Source organism: Gallinula chloropus (assembly GCF_964237585.1).
Source record: "Gallinula chloropus genome assembly, chromosome: 2".
Lineage (NCBI taxonomy): Eukaryota > Metazoa > Chordata > Aves > Gruiformes > Rallidae > Gallinula > Gallinula chloropus.
In genome coordinates, this window is record NC_140086.1 from 76,362,821 (window position 1) to 76,390,660 (window position 27,840).

Genomic DNA, 27,840 nt, shown 5'->3' on the forward strand with positions numbered 1-27,840 from the left:
ATGTGCTGTGATTTAAAAAGGAGGTTTTTGCTCCTCTATGCAACACAAAAGGGGCAGGCAAAAGCCATAGCTGAGGAAATATGGCAGCAAGCAGGTGCCCATGGACTTGAAGCTGATATGCACTGTATAAGTGAAGTGGACAAGGTGAGATTCTCGATGCTGCTTTGAAAAATAGGTATTTAAGAGCTGCATTTTTTCTTCATGTGCTTAGTGGTGGTTGTTAATAATTGTGAAGGCTGAGCACATGCATCCAACCTAAAATATAGCATCTAGTTTGACTTTTTTGTTTCTATGGAATCAGTAATTTGGACCAATATTCATAGGCGCTTAATAACCTCCTACCAAAGGTACATCTTTCTTAGGATTTTTCTTATTAGAACAGAAAAATGAACATATCTTTGATCTCTTCTCTAGGAACTGTGTAATGACTTCTTGAAAACTATTTATGTGTGCAGTAGTGATTGAATTCTGTATTTACTGGTCAGCTTTCCTTTTGTTAGAAAGTACACTATTTTTGTGTTGCATTGAGGCCCTGTGTTCTGTTAACTGTAGGGTTCAGTGTGACCCCATAGCTTTTGCGAAGTCCTCCTGAGTTACTTAGCATATGCACTCGTGACAGTTCACACTGAATATGCTCAACCTGTGTTCTAGAAAGAAATTACAAGTGTGGCTGGAACAAGGAAGTGGCTTTTTATTACTTGCTGTTACCCAAGTGTAAGGATCTGAAAACTGTTAGGGTCTGTCTAAATGAAAGCAATATTGACTGTAATTTCCTTCACAAAATACTTTCAACTGTATGTTCTCAAAAACATTTTTAAAAACCAAACAGTACTTGATAGCTTGATGTTTCATGTTAGGAAAATGTTAGGAAGAAATTTTTCACTGAAAGAATCATCAGGGCCTGGAACAGGCTGCCCAGGGAGGGGGTTAAGTCACCATCCCTGGATGTGTTTAAAAAAAGGGTAGATGGGGTACTTATGGATATGGTTTAGCATAGAATGGGAATGGTTGGACTTGATGATCTTAAGGGTCTTCTCCAACCTTGTGATTCTGTGATTCACATGAGGTGAACAGAAAATAACACCTAGGCACGTTTTTTTCATGCACTTGAAAATACGAGAAGTTTATAAAAATAATTCAGTTCCCTTTTTAGGGAGTTTCTCTCTTGGGGATACACTACATGTTGGGTAGCTGAATGTCTGCTCACGAATGAATGTTCACTGAGTATGTAGTGGAGTGTTACAGAGACACTTTAATGCAGCCAGCAGGGAATGTGAAGATTCTCCTTATATTCTTCCATTTAATTCCTTCTGCATTTGGCAGGTTCAGAGATTAGTTTCAAGAAGGCAGTAGGCAGGATATTTCTAGCCCTGTTTTTGGCCTGCCACTTGAATAAATGTATTTTGTCAGATTTGGCAAGATAGCTCAGACCTGTGAGTTATTGATGAGGTGGAAAGGTGCACTGAATTGAGAATCTGAGAATTGGACACCAAGGAAAAAGCACTTTGTAGATTTCATCACTTGCACTCTTCCTTACCCTTTACTGTAAATAAAGAGATCTTCTAGAACCTCAAGTGTAATTGAGGAGGTGGGGTCACAGTGGGAAAACGTATTGGAGCAAGAGTTTGCTTGAATTTTGTGGAACCTCTTGTGAAGTCTTATGAGCTTGTTCAATCTGAGAGTTTATTCCACAACATGCACAGTTCAGAGAGGTCTGTGTGTATGCTATAGGTGAGGAAGTAAGAGGCTTCTCTTTTGTCCATATTTTTCAGTTAGAAGGCTTGTGTTTATGCAGCTGTTGGGTATTTTTCACGCCTTTATTATAGAATCACAAAATGGTTTTGGGCTGGAAGGAGTCTTAGAGATCATCTAGTTCCAACCCCCTGCCATGGGCAGGGACACCTTCCACTAGACCTGGTTGCCCAAAGCCCCGTCCAACCTGGCCTTGAACAATCCCAGCGAGGGGGCTTCTACAGCTTTTTTGGACAACTTGTGCCAGTGTCTCTACACCCTCACAGTGGGGAATTTCTTCCTAATGTCTAACCTAAACCTGCCCTCCTTCAGCTTAAAGCTACTACCCCTTGTCTGATTAACATATGCCCTCGTAAAAACTCCCTAACCAGCTTTCTTGTAGGCCTTCCCTCCAGTGTGTTGACTGCACTACACAGCTTGGTGTTGTCAGCAAACTTCCTGAAAGCACACTTGATCCCATTGCCTGTGTCTATGACAAAGGTGTTAAACAATGCTGGTCCCAGTACCAATGCCTGAGGAACACCACCTGTCACTGAGCTTCACTTGGACAACAAGCTGTTGATCACAACTCCTGCTGACCTTTGATCATTCTCCCTGCTCTGGGCATCTGTTGCTGGCAGTGGCATCAAACTGGTAGGAGTGGGATGGGTTGAATTTCCCCTCCTCCTCCTTTAGTCGGAATTCTGTGAAGGTCTGTGAATGGAATAGGGGCTACAGAGTTAAATAGTCATAATGTGATCCTGTTGTCTTAGAAAAATAAATGGTCAGCTATTGCTCAAGTCTGGAAAACACTGGCTATTTTCAAGTAGTGTCTCACCTATATTCTCAGAGGTGAGAAAGGGTCATAAATCTTTGGTTGGTTACTGTGATTTGCTTTTTGTGCTTGATGAAAGACTGAAGTGGAAGTGAGATAGAAGCAGTAAAATAGGAGTCTAAATGAAGTTCATCTTGGATCACAGTGCATGTAGTCAGCCTTGGATGAGTTATCTGTATAAGCACATTTGCTATGATAATATAGTATTCTGGATAAGACATATCCGGGTGTCTGATCCCATCCTCTTCTTTCAGCTGCCATTCACAGCTTGAGCATGCTGTTCAGTGCTGTTTTGTGGCATTGCTATCAGAAGAAAAGAGAAAGACTGGGACAAAGATGTAACACTAAAGATATAGGAAAAAGTGGAAGGTAGAGTAAAAAAAAATACGTAGTTGTATAAGGTTCTTAGTCTAGTGGTGTATCAGACCTCCCAATAATTGACATAAACTAACACAGAACCTCTGTTGCCAAATGTTTGACTTCCAAAAGTCTGCAGAGGAGAATGTGTAGTGGAACAAGCAAGAATTTAGTGAACTTGTACCTCTGTTCTAATACATCACATTTTACTTTTTGAGTTTGTATCTTTTCTCCTTTTTTTTAATGAAAAAGACCCTGCCTTTTTTTAGTTGAAGAATTTGCTTTTGTTTGTAAATGCAAGTCTCCTATGACAATGCACTGCAGAAGCTTCTGTACTTATACTTAGCAAATCATTGTGGAAATTTTGAAAATCTATGTTACTGCATCAGGACCCTTGAGGCCCTTTTTTGTACAACTTGCAGTTCAGTTTTGGTAGTCTGGAGAATTTGTGGGTACTTGGAGTTTGCCTAAACTTCTGAAAGACAAAACCTCTGTCTGGAACATCCCTGGACCACAACTCACTGAAGTCTGGAAAAGTACTTGGGGAATATCTGTGCTTACTTTCTTATCTTAAACTGCTCTAGGCACCTGCTATCTGTCACTGCCTGAGGCAGGGCACCATTCTAGGTGGTAATTTAAGTTGCTCAGTGCAACTGCTCTCAGGTTCTCAAGAAGGTTTTAGAAAAAATAACAACAGCAAGCCCCGTTGATACTGGTTTTTTATGTTCTTAACCTTTTTGTTTTGGAGGTGTAAGGGGCAACATTTTACATGGCTTGATGAGGGAATAAAGTTTGAAAGATTTAGGGAGTGAAGTATTTAGAACACAACTCATCAGACTTAGTAGTTTTGAGTTGCAGTCTTGAAACTGCTTGAAATGGAACATAACAGCTCTTGCAATCTCTATATTTTCTCATAATCCTTCTATTTTGTTAAACTTGGAATGCTGGAAGGGAGTTTAAACTGAAAACTGCAGGGAGCAGTAAAAGGAGCTTGGGTTGCTTATGTTGGCAAAAAAGGCTAACGAGTGGCCTCGTAGCAGCCTACTTGAGCCAAACTTCTCTTGGCAGCAGAAGACACTACAACCAGAGGCAAAATCCACTGATAAACTCAGATTTGACACTAGTGGAGAAGTTCTGGATGGAAGAGGCTGCCCAGACAAGTGGAATCTCTACCCTTAGAAGTTTTCAAAATTCAGCCAGTGTCATAGCTGACCTAATGCAGCATTGGCAGTTAGTCCACTTAGAGCATGGAGTGGGACTAGGTGACCTCCAGAGGTCACTCCCAAAGAAGGAATCTGTGTTTCTGTGGAGCTGCATTTCACGTAGCTCTCTAGCTGTAGCCTGCAGGGCTGCCATGAAAGAGCAGGTTATGCCGGTGACCTGACAGGCTGCGGCCTAGCACAGGGCTGCAGCTCACTATCGGCGGGAAGCTGAAATCATCAAAGAAACAGAGCAGTTTTTACTTGAGAAGTAACACATGGTTGTGGGAGACCTGAATATATGGAACTGATGCACAATCCCAAATATAGGCAGGTTTTTTTGACCTGGTGTAATGGAAGCAGCCCCGTTAAAACCATGGGCAATATGAAAGTTTAGTAGTAATAAAAGGGGGAGGAGTGAATTGGGGACAGGGTGAAGGAGCCAGAATGAATCAAACTGTAGAGCAAGGTGACGGATTATCTCTGTTCAGAGCTACCATAGGTCTCCCCCAAAGCACAAGGGTTTTTTGTGGCAAATACAGATGTAACATGGAAGTTACTAGAACCAAATGATCCCCAGTAGAACTCAGAAATGATCCCCGTGGTTTGTATGGCTACACCCCAGTTATCTGTGAAATTGTCAGGATTGTGTGGTTGTGATCATATATACAAAAATATTTTTCTACTTGACAAAGCAAACACTTTGAGTGGTGTATTTAAGCTGTCTGAGTGAAGTTGTGAAGTATTTTTCATGTGGATACTAGCTGGTTCAAAATGCCACACTTTGGCTTTTATGTGCTAAGATCATAGGATAATTCATGTTGAAAGGGGCTTCAGGAGGTCATCTTGCAGCAGGGTCAGCAGAGGTCAGAGCAGTTTCCTCAAACTGGTCTTGAAAACTCCAACCAATATTATAAGTTGCACCCCCAGAATGACGTAAAAGAATTTATGTGGTGTAATAGAGGTACGGTGAGATTAAACATTATGCTGTGTACCTTTGGGAAAAGGAAGGGTGAAAGAGAATGTCAAAGGCCACAAATAGGTATCAAATGGCACCTTGTAACTTACTTGTTCTGTTACTTGTAGTATAACCTGGAAACAGAAAAGGATCCTGTCGTCATTGTTATTTCCACTACTGGTACTGGAGACCCACCAGACACTGCCCGGAAGTTTGTAAAGAAAATTCAAGACACGACCTTGCCACCTGATCATTTTGCACATCTCCAGTATGGATTGCTAGGTGATTTAATACTTTCTGTATTATTGCAGCACTTGCTTGTCAGTGAATAATTTTTTTATACTTGTGAATAAGTTTCTTGGGGGCTCTTTAAGTGTTTATAAAATATTTATTTTTATAACATAAACTGCTTTTTTTTGTAGTCCTCTATGAGCAATAAAGGAAAAGTGTTGCAGAAATGATCTGAATGTAAGCTACCAATTTAACTTTTTTATAGTTTAATTTTCTTTGCATAGACAAAATGTAAGCTGTCTGTAATTGTTGAAGTTTTAATTTCTTGTCAAGTCTCTATAGACTAGATGAGTTTACTTGACTTTCCAAGTAACAGGGCATTTTTCTATACAGAGGGAAGGGCAGTATAAAATGTTCTTAAATGAGGTTTTAAGATCATCTTACCCCTTCAAATTTACTTTTTTTTTTTTAATTTTGAACGTTATACTCATCAGCAGAAGGTCAACAGGGTTAAAGATTCATATGCAAAATACAGATCTGGCAAAATGCATCTGATATATCTTGAGCTTATGGTAAGGTCAGTTTGTTGAATTTTCAGGTTGTATTTTAACAAACACCAAAAAGTTCTGGTTGACCTAGGTTATTTTTGCCTGTCAACTTTGATAGATATGAGCGGGGAAACTTGTAGATTTATAGTGAGAAAGGACTAGAATGCAATTTCTAGTGGATATATAATGTCAAAGGCTGAAATATATGCATTGGAATTATGTAACATTTTGAGATGTTATGGTATTGCCGAGTTACACATTGCAGTTTGTGAAATGGTTATGCTTTTCATAGCTGACTGAATGCATATATGCATATATTAATTTAAGCATAGTATTAATACTGATTTTTACTGTAGCTCATATTAGTATAGTATCTAAGTTATGTTTTGTGATTCTAGTCTAAAAAGTTACCAGTCTTAAAATGGTATCCATTTCAGCTGGTCCAGTGAAGTGTTCTTTCTAAATACAGTACTTGAGAGGGAGCAGAAATATTTTTAAAACATTTTAAAACAAATTAATAAATAAAGCTGTTATAAAGGAGAAAGTGATGCCATGAAAAGCCAAAATCAAAACTCAGTAACCTTGGTGACTATGGAGCAGGTATTCTGTACTGCAGTGCTGGGCAGTGCAGGGGATCAATTGCTCCTCCTCATGTCTGCACTGTAACAGGTCAGTTACACAGCTTTTACACAAGACATATATGCACCTTCATAGGGTTTCCAAGAAATTACTCGTTTTCTGTTATGAGAACCCAATTATCACCCACTCCATATGCACATTACAGTCTCTCAGTGGGCTTCAAAGACATTTGATGGCCGTTTACTTCATTTCCTCCTCTTCCTTACAGATCCTTTTGGTGAGCTTTAGCTTTGTCTTTCGAACAGAGCCACGGAGCTGGTTCTGCAGACTTGAGGCGCCTTCTGTCCTTTCTCCCTCTTCCTCTTTATCAGTCCCGTCTCAGAGACCAGTTGTTTCTCCTGAGGTATCACAATGCACACAGTGTGCTAACACTGTCCTCCTTTAGGCAGAAATTTGCACATCCCAAACAACTTCTGGTTGCTGACCAACTGGTGTTTATCATGTTCTCCACTTCAAAAGGAATAGTCGTTTGCTAGGTAGGGATGAGAAGGATCTAGTGGATTGAAATTGCACACAAGAAAGTGTCAGTCTCTGAAAAATGATAGGTAGGAGTTGTATGGATTGCTTACAGTGAGCATTACCTAATCAGTCGTCTTTGGGATTGGGATTGTTAGATAAGGTTAAGGATGAGGTATATATGGCTGAATACTTTTAGGGTGGGTCAGTGGTTTAGTTGACCTCTTAAAATATCAGATCTCCCCTACCTCTTGACTCCACTGACTGTTCAACTGATTACAAAGATCATCATCTTCTAACAGAACATCTTCACGACAGTTAAAGGCCAGAAAATCCATTGCAATGAAAATGAGATTTACAAAGAAATCTCCAGTTCCTGGAGAGGAGGATGTTGGACAAGATTCCCTTATGCACGTTGTCCTACATTTCTCATTTTGTATTGTTTAAAATCACTCCTGTGCTGGGTTTTGGGGTTTTTTTCAAGGTTCGGATATTTTTCAATTACTTTTAATACTCTCTCTTTTATGTTGTTGACAATATATTAACAATTTTAACCTGAAAATGGGATAATTTCTTTTGGTAATTCACATATAGTTTACCGGTTTCACTCTTTAATTATTTCACTATCTTACATTTTTCCCATAGGAGCAGTTTTGTAGTTTTTAAAATCCTCAAACTTAAATGAAATTTCACTGAAATGTGAAATATTGAAAATGTAATCAGAGAAACTGCATCTTTACATTTGTGAAGGAGGAGCCACCTTTTCAGCTCTACTTTGGGGAAAAACACATTTTTCAATTTTTCTTTTGGATGACCATAAGTGTCCTGGTGCTGGAGACGAAGTTTTGCAGACTCAACTCTGATCAATGTGATCGATACTGAGCCCCTTTATTGAAACACACACACAGCTTATACAGGTTTCTATATCAGTACACGAGTTACATTCCCTTGTCATTGGTTAGATGCTCCGTTCACCCGCCTTACGTGTGTCTCACTATTGCTAATAATTGGTTAAGGCTACACAGTCACATCGTTCCTTTTCAAGGCAGTTGTTGACATTCTTGCAGTTTCTTATCTCATGGTTTGTTTCTTACAAGCTCCTGTTCTCACAGACATCTGCTCTGCTGTAACTGCATACTGGACATGTCTCTGCTAGCTTCCCCAGGCCTTATTATATGGGGGTCAGCAATAAATCTGGATGGGCCACAAACCCACCCCCCTCAAAATGCGTTGCTACATCCTGGTAGTATGTGTTTTGCTGTATCAGATTCTTCTGTTTCCTTGCAAGACAGTTTTGTGCTGTCTCTGCAGATTTTTGGCTGTGTAGCCTGGGTGACTGGCTGATTGACATGATGCCTCTTTCCTTGAATTTGCCAGGTCTGGGTGATTCAGAGTACACATTCTTTTGCAATGGTGGAAAAACGGTGGACAGAAGACTTCAAGAACTTGGTGCCCAGCACTTCTATGACACAGGATTGGCAGATGATTGTGTAGGGTAAGAGCTAAATGAGTTTGGATTTTATTTCTCCTAGGTGCAGTAATTAACGTGAGTTTTGCTAAACATTCTGAACTCTGAAATCAGTTGAACCTCAATACTTAGCACCTCATAGGAATGACTCCTGTCTGAACACAGTATGCCTTTTCAATCTCAATTGCCATCAAATAAATCTCCATTTTCAAAGTGTGAACAAATCTCTGTAATGCCTAGAATAATGGAGAATATTTTAGCAGTTCTAGAAATGAAGTAATTCAGAGTAAGTGGAGAAGTTTAAAAATGTAGTCTGTTAACTGAAGCAAATAAAAATAAATCCAGTTCCCAGTACGTGTGGTACTCTGTGATAGGATGTCTTTCTACATACACTTCAGACTCACATGCTCACATCTTGCAGTGCAGCTGCTTTAGAGAAACTCTACAATGTTCTGTGATTTTTTTATTTAATTTTTTTACTAATCACTATAGAGCCGTTATGTCAGAAGGGTTTTTTTTTACTACTGTAGATAAATTATTAAGAAAATTCCCTTCCTGTTCTGTTCTTTTCCTGGCCAGTAGGCTGCAGTCTTGGCCTATTTATTTTGAACTGCAAATTATATCGGTTCTGTGCATGATGATATGAGACAATTGAACACAAATATTGCCATAATGATAAAATATACTCTCTGTTCTAAAGTAATAAAAATGGAACATTAGTGCAACCTATTGATGTTGCTGTTGCACAGTGAAAGGTTGCATATTTTTTTACTATCCCTTCAGCTTCCTGTCATAAAATTCAGCAAACACATTATACTCTGTAAATTTACCTAGTGGTAATAACTAAATGAAAATACTTTTGTAAAACAAAAGAAGTTGTCTTGGTAACAACTGCAGATCTGTACTAAGAATGGAAAATGAATAGTGGTTTTAGCTTTTGTGGTCTTTTTATTATTTGCAAGCTAACAGTCCAGTAAGTCATACACAAGTCAATAATTCCTTTCTCCATTTCCCCCCCCCCCCTCCTTCCCAGTTTGGAACTAGTGGTTGATCCTTGGATTGATGGCCTTTGGCTTGCCCTCAAGGAAGCATTTCAGCTGCAGAAAGAAAAAGAAGACATGAGCAGCAATGCTGTTGCTAACTCTCTGTCTGCCGCCCCGCATGATGGGCATGATCTAAACTTAAGCTCAGAATTCCGGAACTTGAAGCTAGAAGATGAAAGAGTGGGGAGTTCTGATGTTCTGCCAGAGAAACAGGTTGACATCCATCTTGTGCCTTCAGCAAGAGACAATGAACCTTCACTTGTTCATTCCGTCCCTCCTGTCTCTCAATCTGCTCTTAATATTCCTGCCTTGCCTCCAGAATATATAGAAGTGCATTTTCAGGACACCCATGGTGAGGTAAGGACTTCACTTTGAATGATGAAAGCCTCCAGCTCTGGCAGGAGCATGAGTGTTTACTCCTACATACAGCTCAAAAGAGCAACAGATAACTTTATATAAAAGGAGATAACATCCCTGAATGCAGAAGGGTTTTGAATTTTAAGTGAAAGGTCCATTTATATTGTGAAAGCGTAGGTACTACCATGTGAGTTACACACGCTAATATAAGGTATAATTTAGCTAAATAATAATTTGATAAAGGAATGGCAGTGCAAACCCAGGAAAGAATTAAAATCCTCAGTGGCTTTTGTTAGGGAAACTATAATAGAATTTCTGTTCAAATGTGCATTCTGTTCAAATTTCAATTCCTGCAGAATGGATTAAGAAGGTTTAAAATTACTCAAAATCTTACTGTATATTTAATAACAAAAACTTATAAAGACGTGATCATAATTTTACTATGGGAAACAAAAGATCGACTGTGGATTGAAAGCCAGTGCGTGTTTTTGGTGAAGCCGTGTTGAACAAACATCTGCTGTACAAGGAGAGGAATTCGTATGAGCTGGTGATCGTCTCCAGTTGGCATATTTAGTGTTCAAAACGAATTGGGAAGTGTGACTCAAAGTTTTCCAGTTGCCTGCCTGAGGGCAGACGTTTTGTTTATCTGTACAATGGTGCATTGAGGGCTGGCTGCTCTTTAAGGGACAGGGAGTCAGGAGCTGAGTGTGGTAACAGCCACCATGTTCCCCGATACCCAGGCAGTGCAAACCAGGAGATGGCAGTTGGGATCAGCCAAGAGTGCAGATGATCAGACCAGTTTGTGGGAGTGAGGCAGGTCTGGGACCAAGCCAAGAAACTGGTCTGCAGATCCAGTACTGGATCGGCAGCATTGGTTTATCAACTGTGGGCATGGTTATGGCTGTGCTGCCTGCCAGTACTCCTCTGATGTAGCTCGGGCAGAGACTGAAGACCCAGGGCTGAGCTGAGATGGGGCACCTGGGCTCATGAACAGAAATGGTGATGGAGGCCTCTAGGGAAGCTAGTCAGGACCATGAAAGCCCATTAATATCACCAGGGCTCTGATCTCTGTGAGAGCGTCAGTGGTAACGCTGAGAGGGTCCCTCAATCTAGCTAATACAATCATGTAAGATTATATGAATTGAAACATTTTTTTCTTTTAAACCTCATATTGTAGTTGGTCTTGCTCAGATTGTTGAATTAATCCAAATTACTGAAAGGTTTATGATTTGGTGGTACACTTTGGTTGAACAGTAGTACTAGGGTTGAAAGTGATGCTGCAGTAGTTAAAAGAGCCCGTTTTCTTAATTTAAAGTCATAGCATATATTCACTAGTTTTAACATAGTTGGCTGGACCTTGTCAAAAGTAGGTCCCATGTAGGGTCATAGTTGTTTTCACACATGTGATACAATTCATGCCCTTTCCCAGTATCTCATGTTGCAATAACCATGGGTATTTTTTTGCCAAGTACAGCTGAAGCTGACTTGTTTTGACATGCATCAACTTCAGGTTTGAATATCTCTAAGAAGAGACTCGCAGCCATTTAAAGAAGGCCGAGTACACAGACTCTCTAGTTACTTACATGATCTGTGTCCTGGGCTGTTGAGTCTCAGGGTTGAGTTAACAAACTGATTCTTATTAATAGCAGAACAGTAACAGTCTGCATCTTAAGCCTTTGTGACAAGTGTAAGATAATACAATTAAGATTAAATCTTGGTCTCATTATGCCTGGAATTTGACTGGGAGGGATGCATAATAACTTGATATGGCCTAAGCCATTAGTCACGATGTCAAAATTTTAAGAGAATAAAACTTCTAACTGATGGCTTCAAGTGATTCTTCTTTCTCCTTAAAAGAGGAAATCTGCAAATTAACCTGTATTTTCTTAGCGGTAGAAGAATTCCTTGGCAGAGCGTTGTTACAGACATTTGGGATCTCTTCCACCTGTTTTTTTTTTTTTTGTCTATATTGATCTCAGGTGAAGCTTGCTAGTCATAGTGATGGAGAAATGAGGGCTGCAATGTGATCTTCAGGTGACAGCCTTTGACAGAAGTGGTCTAGAATTATTCTACACCCATCTACAATTACTGGAGCGCATTTTCACCTGTATAAACATGTTGTAGAATAACATGCTGCTGTTTTGTAGTGCAGAGGTTGCTGATAGCTTTACATTGAACTGTAGTTATTAAAAATTCCCCTTATAAATTGCCTGTAATAATAGCCTCATCTGCACTGCAGAGTCTTAATCTGTAAATCTGCAGTGATGTTTTTAAATAGCTTCTGTTCTTACTTCTCATGTCAGTTCTGTACACCTAGTAATCCTTTTATTAAGCAGGAGTTTTCTGGGGTTTAACATAAATGCCATTCTCTAATTGGCTATTTTCAAGGCAGCTCTTCAAAAAAAGAGTACAGCTAGCTGCATTTGATAGTAGTTTAGGCCTATTAGACTGTTCAAGCCTACTGACTTTTTACGGTTGACTAAGTGCCTGTTACTGCTTGGCTGTGGTTATAAAAATGTAGAGCGAAATGCTGTATGTAGATAGAAGATTCATGTTTTTCCTCATTGTTCTGAATTGCTTTCCAAGATTATTTCAAAAAACCTGTAACTGTACCAGCACTAATTCCTGGATGTTATAGTTAGCTGTGATTCTGCTGATCTGCATTTTTAGTGTAAGTTTTCCTGTCTTCCTTTCCAGAATCCACATCTGTCCTCACTGATTTCAGAGGGAACGACCTTTGAAGTGCCAGTTACAAAAGCAGTTCAGCTTACGAGAGGAGACGCGATAAAAACTGCGTTGCTCTTAGAACTTGATACTGCGGTAAGTTAGTGGTGGCTTTTCCTTCAGTGAGTTAAAATAAAGGGTGAAAACCATGCCTGTTGTGTATTATAACTGGTGGTGATGGAGTGTTGTGGCTTAGCCCCAGCCAGTATCGAACCAGGGGCCGTTAGATCTTCAGTCAGGGGAAATTATTTACTTGACTATATAAAAAGAAGAAAATAATTCCCTATACAACAGGATGCAACCTTGAGCTGATCCATTTTGTAAGTGCCCAGCTTGATTTGTTCTCTGAAAGATGTGACTCCATTGAAGTCAAAACAAGAATAAAGCATCATCTTAATTTCTTTGTCGTTCCATGAATATTGTATTGACTGAAATACCTCTTTGCAGTGGAGAAGGGCAGGCAGAGAATATTGAGAATGAATAGTACTTCAGTTTGTAAGTATACAATTTAGGGAATATTCAGAACTCTGACGGTAAATTGTGACTACTTGTGGTAGGGAACCTACACAAGGATTAATTTGACTAGTATGATCAAGTGATAAGAATCATTAACTCTTAAACATTGCTTCTGCCTCTGGCATTCGTTTTCTCTGACTTGTTAACATACTACTCAAATTGTTAACCTCTTGTTACCCTGGGTATAAAAGCTGGTTTTGTTTATTCATGGAAGATAATGTTTTGTATGCTGGTTTAAAGATGAAAGGCAGAGAGCGCATAATATTATTTTATAAGAACTCTTTTAAGAGGAAAATACGTTGCTTTTGAGCAGTTTTCCAAACTTGTACAACATTGCCTTTGGGATATTGTGATTTTTGGCAGTAACTTACTGACTCTATTAGCTTAATCTCTGTCAGTATCTGTGGGACATGGTTAAATCTCAGTTATAAATAGAGTCTGTTATAAAGCGTTGAGCAACTTAATCTCTGAGATGACGTGGTGTTTTTGTATATATTTGTGTGTGTATCCTGTCATCAGCACCCACTGAAAATTTGAACACTTTTTTGCTTTTTTTGCCCCTGACATTCTCAGCAGCCTGTGTGTGCATGTCACCTCACCTGATGCATAAGGGAAACACTATGATGCAAGTATAGTTCTGTCTGGTTTTATAACAGGAAGAAGCTTGAGTAGGGTTTTGATGGTTGCACACAAAAGCCTCAGCTAACAAAGTAGAATCTAGACCTTAAGATGTGAGATACCTTTTGGTTTTCATTTTCCTCCAGAAAATAAACGAGTTGAGGTCGTTTCAGCCACAGATCATCAAATTTTTTTACTGGTAATGTACCTCTGTGCAAAGTTGCTTAAATTATGAAGGCTTCGTTTCTCTGCTCTTCTTGAACCAGAAAGCAAAGTACACAGGGATCTGGGCTGATTATATAACACATCCTTTTAGTAATTTTTTTTTCTTTTCTGTTTTCTCCTAATTCTGGCCAGGCCAGAGGTAACCTCCCCAAACAGCCAGCCCAGGTGAGCTGAGTCAGCCCAGGGTGTTTCCTTACCACCTGACATCATTCTCCATAATGGGGAATGGTTGGGGAGGGGTACTCTTGGGTGCCTCTAGGGCAGTCGGAGTGGGCAGGGCATTGGGTCTGGTTTGTAAGGTACTCTGTGTTATCACCACTGTGAGTGTAATTGGACCTTATTGTTCTACTTGCACGGTGCTTTTGTCAGTAAATTGTCCTTATCCCAACCCAGGGAGGCTCTATCCTCTCTGCTAGTGAGCAGTCAGTGTGTGGTGCCCAGCCATTGGTTGGGGCTGAACCATCACCTGTTTAGGCTGCTTAGCAACTCTCACTGAAGAGTGTCCAAATATTTAAAACTAATAAGGAAAGGTTTTTCTAATTAATAAGGTTAAGCCTGAGAAGAAAACATGAGTAACTTTAGTTTCTGATTTACTCCAAGCAGTGAACTGCTAGTGTAGAGCGAAAGAACACAGGACTTCCTGTGAGTGCAGTAGTAGGAAGATTGTTGTTAAGAATGGGAATGCTGTTTTCCTTGGTTTGTGCTACAGTTTAATAGAAATTATTTTCATATTTTAAAACAGGATACAGTCTTTGACTACCAACCTGGGGATGCCTTCTGTGTCCAATGTCCCAACAACATCAGTGAGGTGGAAGAGCTTCTTCACCTGTTGGGACTTTCTGAAAAAGGAGAGCACTTTGTTTGTGTAAAGGTTAAGCAGGGCACAAAGAAGAAAGGTATGATACACTGGTCATGAATAAGTACCCCTTTCTGGGTTGGTAGTCATTGGTAAGCACAGTTTTAAATGTTTTTATCTTTAGTATTGGGACACAGCTGTCATTTCATGGAGACACGTCAGAAGTCACAGAGTTGTGTTAGAAAAGTAAGGACATGTAGAATGCTGCTGCTGGTTTTAAGATAGATGAGTTAGCTCCTGACTGAGAACTTGACCCCAGCATAGGCATTCATTTACCTCATTCCACCTCTGTGTTCCTTCATGTTTACGGAGATAAGTCGTTAGTCACATAACTGAACAATCCTCTGCTTGATCGTAAAGTCCCTCCTTGTACAGTACTTCACACCAATCTGATTTACATCTTAAGAGGGCTGTGTTCCTGAAGCAGAAGACTTAGTGCTGCTGCAGGGTGCCTTTTAGGGGCTCGTAGGTCTACATGGGTCAGTTCTGAGTCTCATGATGCCACGGCTCAGACAGGGTAGCTGCAGGTTCAAGGTATGCCCACGTGCTGCCAGCTGGACCTGCAACAACTATTCTTCTCTTGCCTCGCAATTCGCGTCTTTGCGGTGCTGCTGAGTTGTGCCCTCAGCCCTTGCAGGATGGGGTGGAGCTCTTTGTTGTTCCAGCTTGTGGCATGATTCCCTGCATCAAGGGCAGCACAAGTTTTCCCTTAAGTATGAGATGTAAATGGACCCCTGTTTTTGGAACTGGTGATTGAGGCGAGTTTACACAACAGGACTTGTCATAACCTGTCATATGGGATGTCCAGGCCCAGTTGAACCCCATCTTTGACCCCCCCACTCCAGTAACTAACCTCTGCTGGGGAGTGCCACTCACAGCTCTAGTGCAGCACCAGTATTAGTTACAGCCTGGTCCCTACACTGGGAAAGAGCTCTGCATCTGTAGAGGTGGGCTGTCTGTTACCCAGCCCCACTGTGCTGAACCCCCTTCAGATCAGGTGATGTGTGGGGGATTTCACAGACTGGCTACTTCCACTGTTAACACTTATTTACAGATTTTACAGAATCAAACACACTAGAAAGGAAGTAATTAAAAGGGAAGGGTATAGCAAAGGAGGAAGTAGTGGAGGGCCAGAAGCATCAGATCTTCATAGGAAGGTGGGCATGAAGGCCCTCCTGAAGGCTAGTAGGTTTCTCTGTGCAAACTGGAGCCCTGCTGCATGGCTGCATGAAATTTAAATCTCTGTTTGTAAGTTCAAGATGGTGTCAACAGCATGTTTAAAGTAAAGGTCTCCTTGAACAGGCACAGAGAGATACTGTCTCCTTCCTGCCTACAGTAGGTTCCTTTCTTCTCCTATATGGGTGTTGCAGGAAGGGTGTAAAACTGCCTTAACAGGGCACTTTGAATTTGTCAGTGTGAAAGCACTTTCCCTGGGGAACGGAGCCTCTATAGTCAAGTGAACGTAGCTTAGCCCCTTGATTGTTTCTGTATGCCAAAAAACCCCTGTCCTTCCAAGGCAAAGTTGGTAATACAAACTGGAAACTTGGAGTATCAGTTCCCTCATTCTATGTGTAAATAATCCATATTATTTCATCTCAGGGGGTCATATTGTTGGATTTCAGCACAGGGAATCAAAGTTCTTGGTTCTGCTCTCGAGTCTTCTGGGTGACCCAGAGCAAATCAGGCTTTTTACATTTGCCTTGGATACTTGGCCAGGACCTAGCAAGTTGCTGCTGATCCACTGGTCTCCAATCATGGCTTGTACATTAACTTCCATCCACTGCAATTATGGAGTGAAATGGTTTAGGTTTTAACACAAAATTATTTCCTTGGAGCTGTGCTGGTAAGCAGAGACTTGTTAAGTTTCTATAATTTGATGACTGTACCAAAAAATTTAGCTCTGTAATACAGCTTTGCAATTCCTAGCAGCATTCCAGTCTCTTTCTTTTTGAGATAGTTGTTTCTTAACTGCATTCACATTTCTGAGGAATTTGTAAGAATTACTACAAACTGTTGTGGTTGTAGGTTTACTGAATGGATAGAGTTGAAAAACCTGTGAGGAGAGCATGAACAGCTAGTTGTGCCTCTGCATCTTCAAGATTTACCAGGAATCCCACTGAATATTTTAACAGCCACTCTTTGTTCAGTCTATGAGGTCTGTGATGAAGTGGATGGGATCAATTGAGAGGACAAACCAGAAATTACTCAGTCTGACACAAAGTCTGTTGTGCAAATACTGGATTTCTATGGTGGTTTTTTTAATGTATGTACAAGCATCCTAGGAAGAGGTGCAAGTAGTTTTTGAAACATGCTGTCAGCATGTTGAAGGAAGTAAGTTTATATAAGTGTGAATATTGGACATTTCTTTCCTGCATTGTGTTTATGCCTGTCCTCTTGTCTTCTAAAAGTAAATTTTGTTCTTTGTAGCAAGGGTTCAGTCAAGTAGTGCTGATATGAAGAGGTAATTTAGCAAGCGATATAGGTATACTTCTGGAGCAAAAATCCAGTGCTATTAAGGGGCTCTAGAGCATGGGGAAAAAAGCATAGTAAGAATCAGTAGCTAGATGTCAATGCCAAGAAACACTGTCAAGAGAAATCTCAACATGCAGGTTGGGTATGTAAGGAAACAATTTGGAACACTCATCATAGTGGGTGTTTTGTCACATAGATGTTCTTACATTCCTTTTGGGGTTAATTTAGATTAGCTGCTTTAGCATGATATGCTATGAGGCTGATAAGCCTGGCTGTACACTTTCTGACTCCATGAAGGCATAGATGGAATGTCACTATACATTCTTCCCTGAAATGCAACCTGTAGAGAGTGCAAGAGAGGTTATTTGCTTGTACAGAAACCTCTTGGGTCTGCTGGGCCTCAGAACCTCCAGCTTGGCACTGGCTGCCTACGCTTTTTTTTTTAGAAAACTGCAGCATGTTCAGGACCTTCAGGAGTGTTAATTGATGGAGGGGAAAAAACTGTGGATGTTTGTTTTCCTGGTAATCATTCCTCTGAAAATGGCAACAGAGCCTTGAGTGGTTTAGCAGTGACGTTTGTTTGAATGCTGATGTATTGTACCCCTCTTTTTGTTTCATGCTTTCGTTTTGATAACTTTTGACTTGCCATTGGAAAACTGTCATTGATACTTCATTAGAAAATTGTCTTGCTGTTTAGTTTATAATTTCTACTAACCAGCTGGGCCCAAACATACACAGCTGGATGCAGCTTGGCTCTCTTGTATATCTTGAAGGAACCAGTGCTCTGCAATGTCATTTTTGGATGTTAATAGATGCACATTTTGTTTTGTTTTTTTTCCTCCCACTGAACTAGGAGCAGCTCATCCACAACACATCCCAGAAAGAAGCACTCTGAAATTCATTCTAACCTGGTGCCTGGAAATAAGAGCAATTCCCAAAAAGGTGTTTACAAGTTTGTTCTTTTAAAGAGAAATCCTTAGTAATTCTCTGCTGTCTGTGCTCTTACAGAACTGTCCTTGCTTCATGTGTGGTTACCATGTTTCTTCTTGGTGAATAAATTGTCAGTTTGTATCCTGCTGTTTGTACTTTATTCTGAGACATTTCACTCCTGGTGTTTAATCTGGCAGACTATGAGATACTGAAGTCTCTGTTCCCGTGCCTTGATTCATAACTAGTCTGGAAGTAAGTAGAAAAGCATTAGGTAATTGTGCCAGATAACTAGAAGGCTGACTGAACCTGGCCCCATAGGCATTTTAGAGAAATCATTCTTTCTGGTCAGTGGGAGCTGTATCTGTCATGTTTTGTGTCTGAAAATACACATGTTGCTCTGTGCAAACATACCATAATGCCTTTTAGAGCATTTTAAAGCTTTTCTTCAGCATGTCAGTAACCTGACAGAAGACTTTTGCTTGTATAGTATCTGTTCTCACAATACATAAGTATTACTTTCCTTTCACTGTGTGCCTGCAAAAAGCTGGAAGCTTGCAAATGGAAATTCATGTGCAGTTCTGATATTGTCAAAACACGTTTGCAAGTTAACTTTCTGTGAAATATGAGGCTAAACAGTTGTGTTGGTTGAGTCTATGAGAACCCGAATTTTGGAAGGACCTTTCACCCAATTTGGTGGATTTCACAGCTGAAGCAAAGCAAACCTTCCAGTTGCTTCAACCTTTTTCAAAACCGTATTTAACAATTTGTTTCTACAATAAGAGTAGGCAGAGAGTGCTATCTGGGGAATATCTCCCAAGCCAGTTTTTATAACCTATCTGCTTCGTTATCTGTTCAGTGTAGAATGTCCTTTATGTAGCTCCATACTCAAAACTATCACCAGAAGTTCAGGGTTTGAGTACACTCAAATTACTTTCCAAGTATTGTTTTGTGTGGAATATGATATCTGAATGCACTTGGTGTTCTGGATCACTTTCCTTTTATGCACTATTTCTGCCTTGCCTTTGGAAAAAAAAGCTATTTACATCTGATCTTTCATTTATCTACAATGCTCAATTTAATTTTCTGTTAAGAAATGCTTGCAGCACCATTATGGTAGGCATAAAGTATGGAATAAAACACCACAACAACATTTACATGACTCATTAAATACCATACTTTATTTACAGTAAAAACCTCTTGCAAGAGTTTTTCTTATTCATTTCCTGGCTTCTGTAACTTAGGAAGTGGTGTTTTGTCTTGAATTAATTTGTGGTTTGGAGCTGTTTACTTAACTAAAGTGCAAATACATAAATAAGACTTACATAAATTTGGGATTTTTCAGGGAATCAGTTGTAGGATTTTTATTTGTCTCTCCCCCTGGTCAGGCTAAGTGGGATTTTCTGACCTGCTGGCTTGTCCCAGGTGTTAGAGAAGTAGCCAACAAAAAAAAAAAAAAAGATTAAAAAAAAAGAATGTCATAACAGGTGAAAGTTTGCATTGGGAAATAAATTGTATTATCTATTAATCTAACAGGTAACTGCTTCTTGTCCCAAGGTATCCCAAGGTTTTCCCAAATGGACAAGTCTCTTACTTTGTTCCCCACAGGCATTTCTGCGAGCTCTTGTGGAATGTACCAGTGATGAGGGAGAAAAGCGGAGACTGCAAGAGCTTTGCAGCAGACAAGGAGCCTCTGATTACACGCGCTTTGTTAGAGATTCTAACGTTTGCTTGCTGGATTTACTTCATGCCTTTCCAAGCTGCAAGCCTTCACTTAACCTGTTAATTGGTAAGTGACTGGTTTCGATTTAATTAGGTTTGGGTTATAAAAAAGCATCTGACTAAATGTTCTGTTTCCCAAGAAAGAGGAATAACTGATCAGGTAACTGCTTTAGAAATTGTGTAGTATCCCTGGGAATCCCACTAAAGCTACTGTTGGGGAGTAAAGTTCTGTTGACCAGTTTGTAGTCTGTGGCCTTTGTTCTGCAAACACTTAGGCACACACCTGTGCTTCGGTTGACTCTGGATTGCTCATGTGAGTCAAAAAAAAATAAAGCATAAATTGTTTGCTGGATTAGAGTCTTTCTGAAAGACCTGTTTGCAATCAGCTGCTTACAATTTAAAAAGACATGTTTTTATAACTCCTGATTTCCCTGCCTACAAGCTATTTTCTTGCAGTTTTACCTGTTAAAATGGAAAGCTTTTCCCATTGTATTTGTATTGTCCAACACACTCACTGCATTCCTTTATATAAAACATTGAAGGAGTGAAACTGTCTCAAGTACATCTGAAAGTACTGGCAGTTATTTTTCCAGAGTAAAATCCAGAACTTCTTAATGTTGATTTTGACGTTCTTGCAATAATCTCCACATGTACCCCAAATCTCTCTGTACTACACTGTGAGGATTTAAAAAAAATAAATATAAGCTCTTCTCCACTTTATACAAAGATATGAATTTTCATGTTGAAAGCAAAGGCAGTGTGGAACGGGCTGTAGCAACTAACTGAATAAAAGCAGATTTTCTCAGTCTTTTAAGTATGTTCCTCCAGGGAAATAAAGTGTTGAATGGGTTTTTCTGTCTTCTTTAGGTGATTTCACTGAGCTAGCTTTTCTTAACTGTGACTTGCAACTATCTTATGCACATGTATATGTAGGTATAAATGTATGTGTGATATATATGTGTGTGTGTGTGTATATATATAGTGTGTGTGTATATATATATAATAATGGGTTTCTCATTTAAAAACTGCCCAGTAAACTCCTGTCTCTGCTGGGTTTTTATTTTAATCTGTGATTTCCAAAATTTGCATAGGTACTCATAGTGGTTTGAAATTGAACTGTCACATCTTCTAGGACATTATATATAGGAAACTTTCAGGCAAGCAATTTGAGTGTGTTTGAGGTCTCAGATGAATCATGGGGGAAAATTTAAATTTCAAGCTTCACTTTGTCCACCATCTACTGGCGCCTTTTCTGTACACCTTACAGTTGGTTTTAATTGATCATGAACCCCATAAATTAACTGCTGAGACCTTGTTTTGTAGGATCTTAAAAGGATGTTCCACAAAGTCTAAAACCCATTCAAAATAGTGTTCAAGTCATCTTAATAGCTTATTTCTGAACTGGAAACAGTGAATGTTAATACAGTAACATGCTTGCAATCTGTTATAATGTAAGTGTTCATATTTTCATTAGGGTGAATCAACTAATAAGTGATGCTTATTTCTTTTTGAATGTTGCAGAACATCTTCCTAAATTACAAGCCAGATCTTACTCAGTTGCAAGGTAATGAAATCTTGAAATTCCATCTCCTTGGTAATTTAGGTATGCTTTTTTTCTCAGATGTGTTTGTGTGTAAGTTATAATCTAAAGAATAAAGAGCGGAATGAAGAGTAAAGCCTGAGGACAAAGTGGTTGTGTCCCTGTTGCATAAAACCCCACACTTTGACTGTTTCAAACATCATTGTGTTGAATATCTGGCAAGACTGTGGTAGAATTCTCAAGAATACACTCACACATGTGTGAATCTGGTTGGAATTTGGATTCCCTCTGTAGGCACTGGCTTCCAAAACCAATCTTAAAATGCTTTTTAACTAGATAAAAATATCATGCAATTGGCTGAACACTGAGACTCTTGATTCAGTTGGTGTGGTTTGGGCTGTAAATGGACTTGCTGTAAGATTGTAGAGCTGTCTCTCAGATGTTTTGGGGTTCTTTTTATACTTTTGTCTTTGCAGTTCAAACTTATACCAGCCAGGAAAAATGTGTTTTGTGTTTAATATTGTGGAGTTCCCTGCCTGTCCTGCTAGACCAGTCTCACGGAAAGGAGTATGTACAGGGTGGCTTGCTGAGTTAGTTGCACCTCTACTGCAGCCCAGTAAAAATACTCAGGGTACAAAAGGAGGATACTCTTCAACTGAAAAGGTATGAATGTTAGATCTAAACTCCTTAACTGTTAAGAAACAACTGCAAGTTTCTTTGTCCAGTGCTCTGATGTAATGCAAGTGTTTTGGCAGCATACACCTTCATTTTGCAGTTCTATCCTACCTGTAAGTTTACCTTTTCCACAATAACATGTCTAGAACTTCACTGCTGGGTTGCTAAATTTTGTGGATGTGTGTGAGTTATGAAACCTTGCATTGCTGGAAGGCCAGAGTTGTTTTCCACCCCACTGTCGTTCTCAGTGAGTCTTGGAGGATGTTTTCGTGGACTGAAATACCACTGTGCAATTAAATAGTTATGACTTGGTGTAGGAGAGAAGCATTTGGTCACTTCTTGCAAAGGTTGGTAAATGATAGGGGTGAAATAGTAAAACTCACTTCTTGTCAGGTCTTGCACAATTACAGAGGTCAAAGTTATTGAATGTGACCCAGGGAATAGTAGTCTGTGGTATTTCTGATGTGCATCAAAGATGGTTTGGCATGGGGGTATTATTAGGAGAAGGTACTTTTTTGGGGGCATCTTTTTCTTTCATGGCAGAGCATCTATGTAATTGATAAATCAAAAATTTATTAGGTGTAAGCTAATTATGAACGTTTTTGAATTCTACAATGTAATTAATATAACAAAAGAACTACTCCAGTCTCATCTATGATTAAGAAAAAGAAAACAAGCATAGAATTTGGTTACGGGAAAACTGTGCCAATTGTTCAAGGTGTTTATCTGGCAAAATGGAAGGAAGCCTCATATAAGTTATCTTCATTTTTTAAAACAAACCCAAAAGGTAAGCTGGTTAGTATGTGCACAATATGTCTTATTCCAGTATTCACATCTACTCTTTATTTAAAATATATTGATTTGAAGTATATTAAAGATCAAACATGAAAAAAAGTGATGTTAAAGCAAAAGATTATTACAAAATGAGCCTGAATATAGTTCAGAACTGTATTCATCTGCTGTGCAAGCTAGAATCCAGCAAAGATAAGTGTGCAGCAATACACAGAAATTTGTGGAATACAGTACAAAATAGATTAGTGTGATCCCATACAAAAAATACCTCGGATTAACTGAAGACACTTTACAGTATAGATGTGTTTACCATTTCCAGTATTTCTTAGAGGAATGACCAGTTTGGAATTATCAGTAGGAAAAATAGCCTCCTAACTCAAGTGTGGTTTGAAGTAGGAAGAATAACAGAGATACAAATATTGCCTGTCACCAGTGAGAATTACACTTCTTTTTTATCATCACGAAAGCAGGAAAATACTACAAAGTTAACACAGGATTGATTATTTGTAGTAAATTAAAGTATAAACCACTCAGGTTTACAGAATAAAGTTTAAATAATGTGAGCTAGAGCTTCACTCCTTCCCATAAACTTGAAAGTAAATTCAAATCCTTTCCTTATGCAAAATAAATAAGATGTTTGTTTATGACTGTAATGGATGAAGCTTTGCTGTGTTTGATGCCGAGTCTTGAATAATCTTTTAAAAAATTAAAAATAGTTATGTCTTGGTGTTGTACACATTATATTAGCCATGCCACAGAGAATAGTTGTGGAGCTCCTATATTATATTTAGACTTTCTTTTAGACACAGACTTGAAGATCGGAGTTAATCAGTAGAATGACATAAGCCATTTTCCAACAACTTTTGAGCATTTATCTGCCTCCCCTGACCCATGTGCATTTTTAGAAATCATGTAAAACTTCTGTGAGAATTAAGAAAGCAAGTTCAGTGTCAGTAGGTTTCATTTCATTATAAACAAATCCTCACCTCCACTGGAATGTTCTTAGATGTTCACAATGTAAAAAGAAGACACAAAAAACCCCAACCTTGAGTTTCCTATAATAGTAAAAAGCTGGGTTTGCATCCTGTTAATTACCAACACCAAACTTTCCATGAATTCTGTAATGATAGCCCCAAATTTATGGTGCACTCAACTTTCATACTCAGGAACTCATGTTTGGTTTTCCTCCACCGGGATTAATAGGTTTGTAAATATGATGTAGTGGGTGTTGGTTGGTCGGTTTTCTTGTTGTTGGGGGTTTTTTGTTATTTACTTTTCCCCAGAAACTCGTGTGAAATTTTGTTCTAAATATCTGTGTGACGTTAAAAATAAACTCTGAAGATCAGGATTTGGAAGTATGCATGGACACATACACTATGTAAATATTCTGAAGCTCCTAAAAATGTTACTGTATTTTCCCTGCTCAAGAATATTCTTCAATCATATTCTATCTAATTTAATTTTAGATATCTATTTTTGCTCGCCCAAACAATACTTTCCACTTACCTGCAGACCCTTCTGTCCCATTCATGATGGTTGGTCCAGGAACAGGAATTTCGCCATTTATTGGCTTCCTGCAACACAGGTATGTACCAAGCTGTTACCTGGAAAGCAGCATTTTTATGTTGAAGAAAATACAGCCTCAGGTTTTGAGTACAACTGCAGTTAATAGTCTTTTTTTTAATTCTTTTTGCAACAGTGTTATGAGGATTAGAAATAGTCATATTCATTTTAAATGAGCAATGCTTATGTATTTATTTGTTTTTCAAATGAGTAAAACTTGCACTTTAATCTGATTGTTTTTAATATCCAGAGTTGGGTACATGCGGCCGTGCAGAAATTAAATCCTTTATGTGTGCGTTGCTAGTGTGACTCTTGTAAGATATTGATAGGTTTTAGCAATAGTGTTGATTAGCTTAAGTTTAGTATTGAAAATCCTTTTCCTTCAGAAGTGGCATCTATATTAAAAGCCTAGGCGTTGTGACTGTCAAGTTTTCTCCCACATTTCCTTATTTCTGGGTGTTTACACATTTTGACATTTTAAGAAGATGAGTTTGCTGCCTGAACCCTCAACTGGACAGTAGTCTTGGGTTTCACGTGGTTCTCTTTGAGGGAGTTTTGGGTTTTTTTGTTGTTCATTTTTTCTCCTCCAACTCCAGCAGGATAATTTTTAAGGCAGAGAGATGCTTGTTCAAAAAGTGTCCGATAACCACATCACAAGAATACGTAAAAGTGTGATCATTCAGAGGAAGTGAAGAATGGGAAGACTGGAATATTTGGGTGGGAATGATTGCAAGATGTATAGGTAGCCAGCACATATCATTCCTAGGTGACTCATTAGTTCCAGCAAGACATTGGAGTTTCTGGCATCCTGTAACAATAATTGTAAAACTATTTTATTTGAGAAAAAAGTTAAATTTCTGAGATGATGGTTCTGACTTTGTGCTTCCACTCTAACCAAATTATTATGTATAGTCCTTACTCTTTAACTCCCAAATATAGCTTTATCTCTCAGAGATTATTTTGCATTTTATTTTAAAGAATTCATAGCATTTCATAAGCATTTGATCAGCGATAAATAAAATCTCTGTCTCAAAATGTAACTAAAAGTTACAGCTAAAACCCCTCTAAAGTAATACCTTCAGCATTATTTCAAGAAAATGTAATAACTTTTCTGATGATCTGGGTAGTAAACAGATTGTTATTCATAAAGTCTAGCGGGTTTCTGCAGCTAAATGGAAAGCATGCTGAAACTGCTTTGTGCTGAGTTTTCCCAGGTGTTTTTACAATGAAGGCTTCCAATGAAGGATAAAGGGGTAGTGATCTCCTTGTTCAGCAGTCCGGATTGTTTAGTGAGATGTTTGGAAGTGTCAGCCTTGCTATTCCAATATGAAACTGGCAAAATAAAAAAAATACCCTTTAAAGTTGATTGATTCTGAGCTGGGCCAGAAGTGACTAGTCAAGAAAATCAAAGGAGAAAGGTTTGACCGTGATTTACCTTAAGTCGTTTCACATTTCTGCCAATCCAGAGGTTTATTAAAGCACTGCTTGAAATGATAATTAGGTTATAGATGTTTTAGATTTTGTGCTTGATAAAACAGAATTGGTTTTGCCTTTTTTTTTTTTCTGTCTGTCTAGGCAAAAGCTCAGAGAAGAACATACAGACTGGGAATTTGGAGAGACATGGCTGTTTTTTGGCTGTCGGCATCAGGATCGAGACTATTTGTTCAAGCAAGTTCACAATTTCACATTAATTTTGTATTCATGGGGGAATCCTTATCTCTGAGCCATTACTAACAGTTTTTATTGCCTTTCAGAGATGAGCTCAAATGTTTTCTTGAAAATGGCACATTAACTCATCTCAAGGTTTGTTTCTCAAGAGACTCTTCAACTGCAGATGTAGCCCCACCTAAATACGTGCAAGATATCATCAGGCTTTACGCTAAGGAAGTTGCCAGAGTCCTGCTGAAAGAGGGAGGCTACTTCTATGTATGCGGGTGAGTAGAGTGGAGATGGACTGTTTCAGAAAGAACAGGGTTAGCAGAAGTTTGAGGGCTAAGAGCTGTCTGATAGAAGGGACCAACATGGTGTTGAAAGAACCTTCCTAGAATGCTAGAATTTCATCACTTCACTATGTCAGGTGTTTCCAGTATAGTCTTGAAAGTATAGCCTGCAGCCACCCAGTTCCACAGGTTGCTTTAGTCGCTATTTCTTTTTCCTTTTTCATATTCAATTAAGCTACAGGAGGTTTCAAACTAATAGATTTCTCTTGAGAAAATGAGCTATCTGAATACATGTGATGATAAACTGTACAGCTGTGAAATAGCAGCAGTGTTCTGCTCTGTTCCAGGCACAGGTGGGCCAGAATGCTAAAGCTCTGTTATAGTAATATATTTCACAATGGATAGTTTTCTTTGAGGATGCTAACTTACCTTGAGATCTTCAGGAATTTTGTTGATAAATGGACAAACTGTTGGAATATTGATCTCAATGTCAATAAATGTCAGCTATTTGTATTAAAAATAACATTACCAATAAGTGGGGGGGGGGGGTTGGAGGGTTTTATGTATTGGAACCATATGGTGATATAATACGAAAAAACACTTCAGCGTGTCCAATTCTCCCTAAAGGAAAACTACTCTGTGACAGCTCAACTAGGATCACAAGGGTTTTTTATAAATTACAGCATGCTGACAACTGTTTAGTGTTTGATTGAGAGAAACCCTTGTTACTGTCAGTGCTCAGCTGACATGAAAACTCAGTGAGAATCCTGTGATGCAATACACAAGCTGTATTTTTGTTTGGAATTTTTTATCATGCTCCTCTTCCTACCCTACCTCTGAAGCTACTGGTAAAACGGAAAAACACATTCTTATGCATTTTCCTCCTCCTTTTTTTTTCTTTTTTTTTTCCCCCAGAGATAAGAAACACATGGCTGATGGTGTAAGCGATGCTGTAGTGGACATTTTAAGCATGGAAATGGACGTTGACAAATTGGAAGCAATGAAAATGCTGGCTGTGCTTCGAGAAGAAAAACGATATTTGCAGGATGTTTGGAGCTAACTATTTACCTTTTCCTCTGCTTTTATCACAGGAAAGATTTTGTTTAATACAAACCATTTTGACTAAAAATTGTCAGAAGTGCTGCCTGTAGTCACCCCAATCCTAACTTTCTCTTTTGAGCTTTTGAGCAGGAATATGAAATCCTTTAAACGTCAGCAAACCAGGCTTCCTTTTGAAGTGTCTGGGTTTTTAACAGCGTTACACAACGGACTGTCTCAGTGCCTTGATTCCCTCATTTTAAGATGGGTTTAATGTAGAAAACAAAAACTTCTGCACTTGTATAATTGTATGTTTACAACATGTATTTTTTCCTATAATGTATACATAAAGAAGATAGAGAGTAAATATTGATGTGTCATCAAATCCACTACTGACTTGCCGAGACTTA

At 38.9% G+C, this 27,840-nt stretch overlaps 1 protein-coding gene across 1 annotated transcript; it reads left to right on the plus strand.

Moving 5' to 3' along the window:
* MTRR (5-methyltetrahydrofolate-homocysteine methyltransferase reductase) lies at window positions 1–27,819 on the plus strand (the record flags this gene model as incomplete). The annotated part of the gene is made up of 14 exons (XM_084280080.1): window positions 1–144; window positions 5,209–5,362; window positions 8,332–8,449; window positions 9,456–9,822; window positions 12,520–12,642; window positions 14,648–14,801; window positions 18,087–18,175; window positions 19,769–19,949; window positions 21,404–21,446; window positions 21,899–22,085; window positions 24,356–24,474; window positions 26,028–26,147; window positions 26,207–26,386; window positions 27,308–27,819. The coding sequence occupies 14 exons, from the start codon at window positions 1–3 to the stop codon at window positions 27,450–27,452; spliced, it is 2,124 nt and encodes a 707-aa protein (XP_084136206.1). The 3' UTR covers window positions 27,453–27,819.
* Window positions 27,820–27,840: the final 21 nt, after the last annotated feature.